The following is a 14,795-nucleotide window of genomic DNA, read 5'->3' as shown; positions in this document are numbered from 1 at the left end:
TCATGTTGACTTATTTGTAGATCTTACTTTGCTGAACATTATTGCTGTTTACAATTTATCTCTATCTATAATAATATTCAAGATAATAACCAAAAACAGCAAAATTTCCTCAAAATTACCAATTCAGGGGCAGCAACCCAACAACCGATTGACCGATTCATCTGAAAATTTCAGGGCAGATAGATCTTGACCTGATAAACATTTTTATCTCTGTCAGATTTCCTCAAAATGCTTTGGTTTTTGAGTTATAAGCCAAAAACTGCATTTTACACCTATGTTCTATTTTTAGCGGTGGCGGCCATCTTGGTTGGTTGACCAGGTCACGCCACACATTTTTTAAACTAGATACCCCAAAGATGATTGTGGCCAAGTTTGGATTAATTTGGCCCAGTAGTTTCAGAGGAGAAGATTTTTGTAAAAGATTACTTTAATTTACGAAAAATGGTTAAAAATTGACTATAAAGGGCAATAACTCCTAAACGGGTCAACTGACCATTTTGGTCATGTTGACTTATTTGTAGATCTTACTTTGCTGAACATTATTGCTGTTTACAGTTTATCACTATCTATAATAATATTCAAGATAATAACCAAAAACAGCAAAATTTCCTCAAAATTACCAATTCAGGGGCAGCAACCCAACAACCGATTGACTGATTCATCTGAAAATTTCAGGGCAGATAGATCTTGACCTGGTAAACATTTTTACCCCATGTCAGATTTCCTCAAAATGCTTTGGTTTTTGAGTTATAAGCCAAAAACTGCATTTTACCCCTATGTTCTATTTTTAGCCGTGGCAGCCATCTTGGTTGGTTGACCGGGTCACGCCACACATTTTTAAAACTAGATACCACAATGATGATTGTGGCCAAGTTTGGTTTGATTTGGCTCAGTAGTTTCAGAGGAGAAGATTTTTGTAAAAGCTAACGCCGGACGACGACGGACGACGGACGCAAAGTGATGAGAAAAGCTCACTTGGCCCTTTGGGCCAGGTGAGCTAAAAACATCACAATAATTTCTGAATTTACAGTATATATAAGTTCATTGCAAGTTTTTGGTGGAATTTTGTCACACAGTCTTTAGCTGTTCATGTTATTTTTTGTCAACAGTTATTGGTCCTTTATTTGCCATGGGATTGTAACTATTGTTGGATTTTCTTTAAATTTCTTTTGAAAGATGAAAGTTAATATCATCAATATCTAAATTGATCTCAATTTTGTCACTCGAATTGTAACAACATATTAAAATTTTTAAATCTATGAACAGTCCATGAGTTAAAATATGGATGCATCTGGAAACACCATTTTTCAATCTTTCAAGAACCATAACTCCTGAACGGTGAAAGTGAAAATCGTCAATATTAACCTTGACCTCCATTTTGTCCTAACTAACAACATATTAAAATTTGAATGTAGAACAGTTCATGAGTAAATGCATGGATATTTTTTAGCAAGTGCGCCTGCCCACCCGCCATACATTTCCAAATCAATAACCGATTGAGTAGAATTAAATTACCTTGTCCACCACTTCCACACCATCTTCGACAGCAGGTGGTGCTGACATTGCTCCTGTGATGCGGGAGTTCATTTCTTGGACCTGAAAAAGAAACGTAATATAATAAAATTTAATGTACAAGTAGTATCTAAATGTATGTAAAGGCAGAAAAAAAGTGTGTAAAAAGCTATTAAGAAATAAAAGTTGGAAAAAAGGTTTAAAGGAGAAAAAAAAGTATGCAAACAAGACTTCATAATATTCTTACTTTGTTGACAATTTAAATTTGTTAAAAACCAGTATATCTACAAAATTCTAGAAAAAATTGGTATCCAATGATTGATGAAAAAAATACAGTAATTTTAATAACACTACAACAATTTCCAATTATAGTATATGCCTCCTTGTTTAACTTCTATTAATATGTGTGAATGTCTTTAAAAACTTGAATTCTTACAAAATAACCAATTGAAAAAAACAATTTTTTAAAGATATAAAGATATATTTAACACCATTGTCATTGAACCATCATATACCTGTCTTAGTATTTTGTCAGTGTATTTAAAACACTATTTGTTTTTCTATTATATTCTAAAATGATACACAAGATGTAGAAACAATGAAGCTACAAGGGTCTGGATAGGAGGGGTGTTAAATACAAAGGGGGGTTCTTAAAAGATTTTTGACCATTATTTTCTTTTTTTCTTTTTTTTTTTTTGCCAATTAATTATTACTTTTACTTGTTCAGCCCATTGTTGACTTTTTAAAATGCTTCTGTATTTTATATTTTATTTGTCCATTTTTTTCTATTCTTCTTTTTTCATTCCTTATACATGTATTCTAAAAATATTTTGGTCCATTATTCTCTATATTTTAATGGTTTGTCCCATTTCTCTCCATTTTTTACCATATATATTTTTTTTTTGTATTTTATAAACCCCATCCAGACCATCAGCTACATGTATATTGTTCAGAGAACATTATGACTATTCATAAAATGTTTTATACATTTAAACTGTTGTAAAAAAGTTAAGTTGAATTGTCTCAGTCATCTATTGGTTGAATAAATTTGTACTAGCAAACATTTTTTTTTTAACACATTCTTTTTTTTGGTTGATTGTTGTGGTTTTTAAGAAAAATAATGGTGGACAATTAATATCTTTCAAACAAAGAACTAGAACAATCCTAAAAGGATTGTATAATTAAGAAGATGTGGTATGAGTGAATGCCAATGAGACAACTCTCCTTCCAGTGTGTGTCAAAAGTATTGGTCCATTTCACCTTTAAAATCTTAGACAAATTACAGAATTTGAAGATGAAACTAAATGTGAAAAGGAAAGAAGAAAAATTATTACACACCTACAGCAATAATTAAACACATATTACATTTGTGTGTTATGTACATTACAGTGAATTATAACACACACACAAATTCAATGCTGAAATAAAACAGTTAAAGTTCTTGGATCATGTGACATATCTAAAATATTCAAGTGACTTTTGGTTAGAGCAATAATAATTAAATATGTGATTCTGTAAAAACAATTCCAGTGAGAGTTACACAATCTGTTGTCTCAAACCTGTTCTTTGATCATGTGACATGTTTATAATCATGTGACTTTTGGTTAGACCAATAATAATTAAATACGTGATTCTGTAAAACAATTCCAGTGAGAGTTACACAATCTGTTGTCTCAAACCTGTTCTTTGATCATGTGACATGTTTATAATCATGTGACTATTGGTTAGACCAATGATAATTAAGTATGTGATTCTGTAAAACAATTCCAGTGAGAGTTACACAATCTGTTGTCTCAAACCTGTTTAGAATAAGTAGGGGCAGTTTTTCTTCCACTTAATGGTTCATCATCTAAGTTACGACTACGTTTTAATATTTGAGATTTTCCACGACTTTGTACTTGACGATGAAAATCATCACCAATATCTTCATCGGAATCTTCAGCAGGGAAAATATCTGTGATGTTCGATGTTCTTGATACCAATGAGCCACGCCTTGAATCGATCAATGGCAATTTTTCTACGTCTTCTTTAAGAGGGGAGTTTCGTCGAGATTTGGACTGAATTAGTTCATCTTCTTCTGCTAGAAAAGAACTTTTACGTGATGTGACCTTTTCCACCTCATTGGGGTTAAGTGAACTGCGTCGAGATTTTGATCCATCAGCCTCTTCAACCTTCAATGAACTGCTATTTGTTCTCCCGTCTTCACCCTTCAGTGAACTTCTACGGGATTTACCGTCTCGATTTGAGCTGTGCTTTGTTGATGACCTACTTTTTTGTCCAGATTTTAATCGGGCTTCCTCAGAACTTAATCTTGATGATTTTTGTGATTCAGGTTTTTCCACTTCATTTAAAGACCCTCTAGTCGACAAACTCTTTCGGGACATAGATGAACGATTTCTAGAATTCCTCGACTTCAAGCTTTTCTGTGACACTGATGCCTCCTGTGATGATTTATGATCGTCTGTATATATTTCTACATCTGCATCAAGGTCAACTTCTTCTCTTTCGTCAAAGTCATTGCCATGGGAAACGTCAGAGACAATCTGATCACTTTGCTCTGATTTGATCCTATTCCTCGGCTCTGACGAAATCCTCTCCTTTGGAGTACGCTCACTCTCAGGACGTCTAAGTTCACTACGTGATCTGTAACTCTGTTTAGACCTCATTTTAAGATCAGGACTATCAAAGACCTCTGTATTACGTGTATCTTCGCTGCTTAATTTCAACCAAGGCGCTATATCTGAGTCCAGCTCACTGACAGATTCTGAATTTTGCCTCTGGGACTTTTGAACAAAGGAGAAAAATATAAAAATAAAAAATTGGGGAAAACGCACATGATTGTGTACAAATGATGGCTTCTTTATCACAACTCTTAGTACAATAAAACAATTTGTACAATATTAAGGAAGTGTTGTCTGCCATGTATAAAGGGAGATTACTCTCTTTTAATACCTACCAATAATTGTTGCCATACCTCACTTTATTCTATGGTTAAATGCAACACTTTTCGTTATTGCATACAATCTGGAAATCTTTGTAATATAACTTCATTCTTGTTTGAATCTATAATATCCATGTCACTTAATTGGACCATTTATAAGAATTCAAAAAAATTCAATCCCCTTAAAAAGTATACAGACCTAGACTTTATTTCCGAGGCCTACATTATTGGCTGCTCAGTCCAAAAACTGTCATGTGGCATTTAATTTAATGTACCAGTTTTTATTTCATGTGACAAAAAATCTACATGGCATAATAAAAGACCCACATTACACCATGAAACAAAACAAAATACATCTGAATAAATCTTTCTATACAAAAACAATCTGATATTGATGATTTAAAAAATAACACAAGAAAAAAAAAGTCATAGTTCAAGATACGAAAAAATTGAGAAACACCAAAGGTCAATGATTATTACCTTGGCATCATCTGTCTGCTGCAGAAGTCTGGATAATTCTGGTTCTGTATGTTCCTCTGAGGGACGTTCTGCTGCTTCAGGTTCTTTCTGTGTCTGTGTGTCTGATGAAACAGACTTCCTGTCACCTGCTTCATCTGGTGATTTCTTTCTTGAAGGTCGTGTAACAGCTTTGACAATGTCAGTACGCTTACCCTCCTCCTCATCTTCCTGCAAATTGTGGGAAATAAAAAATACAATGCATGATGAGATACATCTAAATATGTAAAGATAAGAGATATTAATCTTACCTACTATACATTTCTAGGAATATGATTGGTTAAAAGCGTCCTCGTGGAGACCATGTATATTTGATATTAGGTTATTAGGGAGGCTGGGCTTATTTCATGCACGGTTAGTAGTGGTGTTACGTCCCTTTATATTCCATATTAGGTAAAAGGGAGGCTGGGCTTATTTCATACATGGTTAGTAGTGGTGTTACTTCCCTTTATACAAATAAAACAGGACTGAGAAAAAAATCCTGAAAGTTTCAACAGACGAAGAAATTGATGATTAAGATGGAAATAAATTCATAAAATGCATTTAAACCTAACAAGTTGTTATTGTTTGGCATCTGTTAATGGAAGTAGCTAGTTTCTTAATGCTAACAGTATCGAAGACTAAAATGTTCATTTTGATAGGTCACTAGTCTAAATTTCACATGTTAATTAAGATAGTCGGTAAGATAATTTCGTTACATAGTGTACCAGTGACGTAATACGGTAAATATGGGGTCAGTAAATTCCATATGGGGATTCGAGCTTCGCTCTCACCCCATATGGAATTTACTGACCCCATATATACCGTATTAGGTCACTTGCACACTATGTAACTAATATTACTTTTGGTAAAACCAAAAATCAAGCATCTAGGAAAATACAATTGTTCCTCAAATCAATGAAAAATCGTTCCCCAGAAAATTAATGAATTCATATATCTTGTTTTTCTCAACCAAACCTTCTGAAATTTACAAATATGTGATACATGAATGTTTTATGTGAAATTTGATATCATATATGGCATTTGATTTTATGTATGCTAAGATTACCTTTGAAATTTTCTGTCCCTTTAATAGAAATTTAGAATCTTTTATGGCCGGATACATAGTTACTTAACTAATTGTAAATATATAAGATTCCCTTTCAATATTCCATTTATAAGAATTGATGATACATAGTAAACCCGTTGTAAGGTATTGAAATTTTAAAAATCACTTTCAATATTCTTTTTGTACGAATCAGTGTCCAGGAATAACATCACAACATATCACTTTTTGAAAAGAATTAAAAGCTGCCTTGCAATAATGCTCATTCTCCTATCCAAGACAAGTATCCAAAAGGCGGCCCAAGAAAATTATCCCAATCGGAGAAAAAAATAAATCTTACGTTGAAAATATTGTTTGATCTGATAGCAAAATCAAAGATATGATAAATCGAAATGGAATAAATTTTATATTTCTCGATCCACATATAATATTTTTTTATCACTGCTATTCTTTAGAGATCTAAAGATTCCGAGTGCAGGTTTACTTTGTTCGAAGAGTGTTAATTCCTAGATCATACAAACATTTATCACATATTAAATCGTCCAATGAACCGTGAAATTGTCTTTTTATCAGCAGTTCTTTGATACATAATCCAGTGAATCTATAAAATTAATCATCAATATTTTTACTAATTTTAAATCCTGATTTTTTCCTAATTTGAAATCCTGATTTTAAAGTCAATTTTTTGTCTGAATATCTACTATTGAAATCAAATTAAATTTCAAACTTGAAGCTGATGCAGCGTTTCTGTATTAAACAAATACTAATAAATCGTTCCAGCTTGATGTACTAAACATGAAACACCGGTAGTTACAAATAAAAAACACAAGTTCAAAATTTTTCGTTGATATTTTTTCAAGATTAAATCCTTTTATCACAAACAAATGAATAGTTCCAACAAAAATCTTGAAATGGTTGAATTTTAGATCGGCTCTATATAATTCTAAATAAAATAAGATATTTCTAAAACACCTTTCCAACAAAAATAATTAAATGAGAATATATATCAGACCATTAATTTCCTTAACACAATATTTATATAAATGTGATAAGACAGCCGAGGACACTGGAGATTTTAGACAATATTCATTTAAAACTTTGTATATCTTTTATTCTATTGTAAAAACAAATTAAACTGTTGAATTAGTTGTGATCAACTTGTCCAACTTGATTGGGGTACTTAAAGGGAATATTAAATCTTTTATTAAATTATTTATATGGATTTTATAAAAAGTTATGAAGTTAATAATTTTAATTAAATCTAAAAATACACTGATGTTTCTTCAATTGTATAATAATATCAAAATTGTCCCCTATTTTTAACATTATACATTTCATATCCTGACATTAAAATAAATTCCCCTGTTTTAAACCCTCCTTATTTTCAACACTTTAATAACTGTATACAGACTGTTTCATACTATATATTGATACGAATCTGTATGCAGTGTAGCATACATCGACAGTTTTAATAGATTCCACATTGACAATATAACCATAATACTGTGGATTCATTTATTATAGGGGGTACCAATTTTCGTGGATTAGGAAAAACTTACATGTTCGTGGACATTTAATTTTGTGGTTTTGATGAAGTCTGCACAGAGGCGGATTTAGCAGGGGGGGGAGGCCTTTTGTTGAAAAATTTTGGTTATCACTGAAGCTGGACGGGAACCGGCTCCCTCTTAGTCAGCCATTGGGCCCCCACTTATGAAAATTTCTGGATCCGCCACTGCTGCATACAAGCCTATAGAAAATTTGTCATTCATTGAACATTTAATTTCGTCGTTCAACTGTACCCACAAAATCCATGAAAATTGGTATTCAACGAAGAAGAATAATGAGTCCACAGTATATAATTAAAAGTTTTTATTCAGAGTCGAACAAAAGCCTTTAAAGCTAAACTTCAGGCTTCTTTTTTTCTGACGTTTGAATTGTTTTACATTTGTCATTTAGTGGCCTTTTAAAGCAGACTATGAGGTATTGGTTTAGCTCAGTGTTGAAGGCTTTTTGATGACATATAGTTGTTATCTCCAGTATGTCATTTGGTCTGTGGTGGAAAGTTATCTCATTGGCAATCATACCAGATCTTCTTATTTTTATATAAAGGCTCCCAAGAGCCTTTATAATTGCCAAACTGGTAAATGAATTTATCCCTATCTGGTCATTTATCAATTCAGTAAAATAGAAATAGATGTATAAGGCCAACTAAAATTAATTAGTAGATTTTCATCCAAATTTTTGAAAAAAATGGGGCGGGTGGGAGGATTTTACATTTTAATTTTTATTCCTTATGAAACCCTCTTGTGACGTGTTCTTCATATATATGCAAGTATAATAAGCTAATATCATGTATATACATGTATATGAAATCGTACATCACTTTTCAAATCTTAAATAAAAATCTCTGATTGGCAACCACTGTAAGTGTTCTACATGTAACTGCTGCTTTAGAAACCTATTTTTAGTAAACAGCAAAATTATAGAGAAATGCTCTCTTCAGTTGGACTACCTACACTAAATTTATTTGTCTTTCTAAGCAATGTTTTGTTTTGTCTCCATAAAATGAAACAAATATGCATTGGTATGCAACAAAAGAATTACGAGTACAGAATAAAATGAAAACTCAAACAGTTTTGAAAAAAATAGGATTGGTACGTGCTTTTATGATTCTTCTTAAAGATACAAATACAATTTAATTAATATGTAAAACATAAACTTAACAAAAAGAGAAGAAGTTGTTAAATGATTCTATTGAGAGAAATGGCTAAGAAGGTGTTTGCTGTTTGTCAACAAAAAAGAAAAAAAAATTAGCCATGAGTAATCTTTTAACTCAATATACTGTCATAAATCTAACAAGTTCGTGCTTGTGTCAATTTATTTTAATTATGTTTTTGCACCAATGTATTTCACAATTCTTGTTCTTTGGATATAATTCACAGTCTAAGATTCCTGCCACAAAGTGATTTTATCAATAATTTTCTAATCAGAGAAATTTGTGTCATGTCGCGATTTGCGCTCATAATGACACAGCGTTTTACTTGTAACCTGATTATTTCATGCCCTTTTCGTAATCATTCTCTATTCTCGGTAAATGATTTTGTTCTGAAGAGCTGCAGAATAATTTTAAATTACTTGAAGAAATGCGAAAATCGAAATTTGAAATAGGAAGTTTTGAAGGAAACGAAATTTTTTTATGGTTACCAGAAACGGAAATGAACATTATCCATGTTATCAGGAAATCGTAAATTTCGAAAAATAAAAAAAAAATCGGGGAGGGACTATTTCAGAGGGGCGGGCGGGGATGAAAATCTATCAATTAATTTTAATTGGCCTTTCATTGATCATTACAAATCTTAATTTCAATTCACCAATAATTTTTTTTTGTTAAAAGCAGAATCTGATTAAGATAATTCTAATTTATCCCTTTTCTGTACCCCTTTCCTAATAAGTAATATTTTCACAGCTTTAATTGATAACACAATGCTATCTTGTTATCCAATAATCCATAATAAAATTACACATTATTACACATATGTGTACATTTAAACAGACAATACAAACATAATCTAGACCTTGCTAAATAAATAGTATTTTATCCTGCAGACAAAAGGTCTGTCCAATAACTTACAGAGATGTCTTAATTTAATTTATACAAATATAAGTATTAGAAGAATTTAATATGCACCATAACTGCAAAGGCAATCTGACTCGTCAACAAATCCAATAAAAGAATAGAGTTCCAACGTATCCTTTTTTTTTAGGTATACAAGGTTTATAATTAAAAGAGGTTTTTTTTTCATTTTTTTTCTTTAAATTTTTTTTACAAGTATCTTACAGAAATGAAGACTTGAAAGCAAATACAATGACATTTCCAATTTAATTAATATTTCCAAGGGCCATAACTCCTTTTAAAATATGTGATTGGCACTGATTTTTTTGCTTGTTCAAAACATTGCTTATAAAAAAGCAAATCGTTACAGCCAAATTTCTCAAAATCTGCATCATAATATATTTCCATACACCAGATAAACTTGACCCATATAGTATTAGAAAACAAGAATGTGTCCATAGTACAAGGATGTCCCACTCACACTTTCATTTTCCATGTTCAGTAGACCTTGAAATTTGGGTCAAAACTTTAATTTGGCAATTAAATTAGAAAGATCACATCACAGGAAACATGTGTACTAAGTTTCAAGTTGATTGGACTTTGACTTCATCAAAAACTACCTTCACCAAAAACTTTAACCAGAAGCGGGACGAACGGACAAACAGACGATTGAACGAACAGACGGACGGACGGAGGCACAGACCAGAAAAACATAATGCCCCTTTACTATCATAGGTGGGGCATAAAAAGACAATGAGGTCATGCCAGTTGGATATGTACAGTCCTTCCATACACCAAATGTAGGAGACCTATTGCATATAGTATCTGAAATATGGACTTGACCACAAAAACTAAACCTTGTTCACTGAACCATGAAAATGAGGTCAAGGACAATGAACATGTGACAATAATGAACAAAAGTCACAGGCTCAACAAAAAAACATCAATACATTGTAAAAACATTAGTGATAACAACTTTAAACTTCAAGAGAGATTCACGTAATTAAAAATCCCTCCCTTTTGTTACTTTTTCTATTAGTTGTCTTCTCAAAAAAGGGAGATAACTACTTACCAATCTTTCCTGTTCATTGATGAATTCCTCAAGTTGTGACATGGCAGTATCAGCCTCTTTCTCAGCTTCAGTCTGTAATTTCTGGGCCTGTTCTACTTGGTCTATGAGAAGTTTTCTTTCCTAAAGAAAAATAATATATTCTGAGTGAATTCTATTTGTAAGGGAGATAAGGGAGATAACTCTGAACTTTAAAAAATAAATTGTTACGTCAATGAGGAATCGGGACAAGGCAAAGATTTTTATGGAAGTTTAACTCATATCAACATGTGATCTATAAATTTTAAAAAGCCAGAGCATACTAGAAATTATTTTGTGCATTTATTTTTCCAATTTGCTATAAAAATTGAACTGCAAGTTTCCATTTTTGGGACACAATTATCATACTTCATAATAATAACATCTCAAATATTCTCTATGTACAGTCTTGAAATACTATGTAAAGGTATATTTAAATCAAATATTCTTTCTTGTTTTTTTGTTGAAAAAATTAAGGTCTATTGTAGTCATTAACTTACAGATTCCCATTTATTTTTATGTTCCTTGAACAGATGTTTTAGATTATTGACTTACAGATTCCCATTTATTTTATGTTCCTTGAACTGATGTTTTAGATTATTAACTTACAGATTCCCATTTATTTTTATGTTCCTTGAACTGATGTTTTAGATTATTAACTTACAGATTCCCATTTATTTTTATGTTCCTGGAACTGATGTTTTAGATTATTGACTTACGGATTCCCATTTATTTTTATGTTCCTGGAACTGATGTTTTAGATTATTGACTTACGAATTCCCATTTATTTTTATGTTCCTGGAACTGATGTTTTAGATTATTGACTTACGGATTCCCATTTATTTTTATGTTCCTGGAACTGATGTTTTAGATTATTGACTTACGGATTCCCATTTATTTTTATGTTCCTGGAACTGATGTTTTAGATTATCGACTTACGGATTCCCATTTATTTTATGTTCCTTGAACAGATGTTTTAGATTATTGACTTACGGATTCCCATTTATTTTTATGTTCCTGGAACTGATGTTTTAGATTATTGACTTACTGATTCCCATTTATTTTTATGTTCCTGGAACTGATGTTTTAAATTATTGACTTACGGATTCCCATTTATTTTTATGTTCCTGGAACTGATGTTTTAGATTGTTGACTTTCCTCTGTGTTTTAGCCACAGTCACTTCCAGCTGATCTTCAAGTTCCTCCAATCTTTCCTTAGTCTACAAAATAATAACAGAGTTATCTCTCTTTAACCAGAAAAAATATAATATTTACTGCAGTTTTGTCATTTGTTTCTACAATTAAAATAAGCCTCACACAAAAAAATACAATAAATAATTAGTTCTTATTCAAATTTTATTTAACAATTACAGTTTACTCATATCAACTGGTGCCTTCCAATTTTCTCTCAGTTAATATGTTTACACATACAGTGGACTCATTATTTTTCATTGGATACCAATTTTCTTGGGTTTCTTGGATACAGTTGAACCACAAATTCATATGTTCAACGAATAAACAATTCAAATATTCAACGAATAACAAATTCAATATATCCTCAAAAATGCAAGTTTTACTCAATCCACTTATTTGGGCGCTTTTAGGGTTCCTTATCCCTTATCTGATCGAACCAAAACTCCAAAAGTCAATCCTAACCTTCCTATTGTGGTCATTAACCTTATGTTTAAATTTCATAGATTTCTATTCACTTATACTTAAGTTATCGTGCGAAAACTAAGAGAAATGCTTATTTGGACCCTTTTTTGGCCCCTAATTCCTTAACTAATTTGACCACAACCCCTAAAATAAATCCCAACCTTCCTTCTTCTTTTAATAATTTATAGAGATCCATTCACTAAAACTAAAGTTATTGTCCGGAAACTAAATGCGTTTTCGGACGACGCAGATGACAACATCATACCATTATACGACGCAAAATTTTATATATTTTTCCTGGATAGAGGATCAATGGTATGTTGCTTAATTACTTAGTTTTACCAAAGTCTCCATGCAAGCCAATAGAAACTATGTTCTTTAATTGTTCAACATATTATTCCATTGTTTTACCAAAGTTTCCATGCAAGCCAATAGAAACTATGTTCTTTAATTGTTCAACATATTATTCCATTGTTTTACCAAAGTCTCCATGCAAGCCCATAGAAACTATGTTCTTTAATTGTTCAACATATGAGCTGCGTCAGATAGAAATCAACCTTATGCAAGTGTATGTAAAAGTGTTCATGTATAAGACTATGACTGATTTTGGAACATTTATATACGAAATACAATGAAATAAAAGATAAAGTTTGGTCCGTTTTATACCATTCGATTAACAATTCAACTTGCAAACAATCCCAGGCTTTTCGTTGCAATTTTTTTTTAAATCCGAAAAAGGTTAACAGATGTATTGATGTTGATTTGTATAAGGTCTATCCGACGCAGCTCATATTATTCCATTGTTCACAAATACTCAAGAAATCTACAAAAAAATTGTATCCCATGAAAATAATGAATCAACAATGATATAAATAAATATCAAGCTTGAATTGGTTGAAAATACGACTGATTGTACAACAGGGGTTGGTTTCTAAGTTTCTAATATTACCATCATAATATTATGAGTGCTCAGCCAATTGAGTTCTCAACGGGGTGAATAAGTTAATGAATTTTGGAATTTTTCACTGTTATTAGACATAAGACTGTCAATGATAATTGAGAATTATGCTGTAAGAAAGAGTGGTATTTAGACGTACCAGTTTTCTATACTGTATATATCTACTCTGCATCTGCTCCAAAGGAAGAGTAGCCTGCAAAATAGTAATTAATAAATCAATAATCTATTTCTAAAAGTTGTTAACCATAGACAATTAAAAAAACGAATCTTTTCAATACATTTTTACAGTGGATGACCTTAAGGACATGATCTTCAGGTTCATTCATTATTGATTGTTACAAATTCATTACTTCAATCAATACTCGCGAAAATATTTTTCTATGAACATAGATAAATAATATAAAAATGTTTTGTGATGAGAAATATATATAAGTTTTAAAAAAAAATGCACACTTCAGAAAAATTGTGTTTTCAGATGAATATCACTTAATGCTTGTTATATATGAATTTCATCAATACATTTACATTCATTTAATAGTTGGAGAAATAAAGATTCCACAACTACAACCAGTGTGATACAATATCCATCTCCTCTAACCCCCACCCCAGTATCAGTATCCCTACCCAAGCATTATTATCTTTGAGGTCATACTGATCTGTAAATTCAGTAACTTCTCCCTCCCGTAACGGTTCCAGGGACCCACGACCCCCCTCCCCCTCTCTCCCCAACCCCAGTATCAGTATCCTTACCCAAGCATCATTATCCTTGAGGTCATACTGGTCTGTAAATTCAGTAACTTCTCCCTCCCGTAACGGTTCCAGGGAGGATTTATTTTTCTTACTCTGTCTCGTCTCTACATGGGCTGTATTAGGGTCACCACCTTCATCCTGCATTGAAGTATCGGCCAAATCTACAGAAACAAAATCAGGTTAGAGTTATCTCCCTTTAATTTAAATTATTGTGTGCATTTATTTGTCATTTTTGACTACAATGTGATTTTGATTTTTGCAGTGTTGAGAAAAATCCTGTTTTAATTCATATAAAAAATTTCAAAAAGCAAATTTATAGTTTAGCGATTATAATCCTGTAGCATTTTTTGCAATAATAAAAAAAATATACTATTTTCTGAATTTACAGTATTCAGGTATTTGAAATTAAAATCGATCATGATATTTTTCTTGAAATTGTAGTTTTGCTTTTTTAGCAGAGCAATTTATGGTTATTCCTTTTTTATAAAAGGTTTCTGTTGTACTGAACGGACATAAAACTGTAATACCAAGGAGGTTATATTAGAAGGAGAGAGGACAAAAGACGATAATTACACATCAAATGTTACCGACTTTTCTGTAAGTGTCACAGAGGGAGATTTTGTCCTAATTACATACCGAGTAAGAACGGAAACACCCGAGGTGTCATAAACTGACTGGAAATATAATTATTGACATATTAATACGATTTTTTGTGAT

The 14,795-nt window shown here is 31.7% G+C and overlaps 1 protein-coding gene across 1 annotated transcript in view; it reads right to left on the bottom strand.

Moving 5' to 3' along the window:
- LOC139496420 (myosin-10-like) overlaps positions 1–14,795 on the bottom strand; it is a 139,366-nt gene that overhangs the window by 42,648 nt on the left and 81,923 nt on the right. The window contains exons 20-25 of the mRNA XM_071285013.1: positions 14,079–14,239; positions 13,468–13,521; positions 11,818–11,934; positions 10,700–10,819; positions 4,934–5,140; positions 1,516–1,596 (exon numbers count right to left, since the gene is read on the bottom strand). Of these exons, the coding sequence (XP_071141114.1) occupies positions 1,516–1,596; positions 4,934–5,140; positions 10,700–10,819; positions 11,818–11,934; positions 13,468–13,521; positions 14,079–14,239 (740 nt within the window). The remainder of the gene's footprint in view (positions 1–1,515; positions 1,597–4,933; positions 5,141–10,699; positions 10,820–11,817; positions 11,935–13,467; positions 13,522–14,078; positions 14,240–14,795) is intronic.

The sequence above is a fragment of the Mytilus edulis genome, chromosome 11 (genome assembly GCF_963676685.1).
Source record: "Mytilus edulis chromosome 11, xbMytEdul2.2, whole genome shotgun sequence".
NCBI classification, from domain to species: domain Eukaryota; kingdom Metazoa; phylum Mollusca; class Bivalvia; order Mytilida; family Mytilidae; genus Mytilus; species Mytilus edulis.
This window is presented reverse-complemented; position numbering and strand designations above follow the sequence as displayed.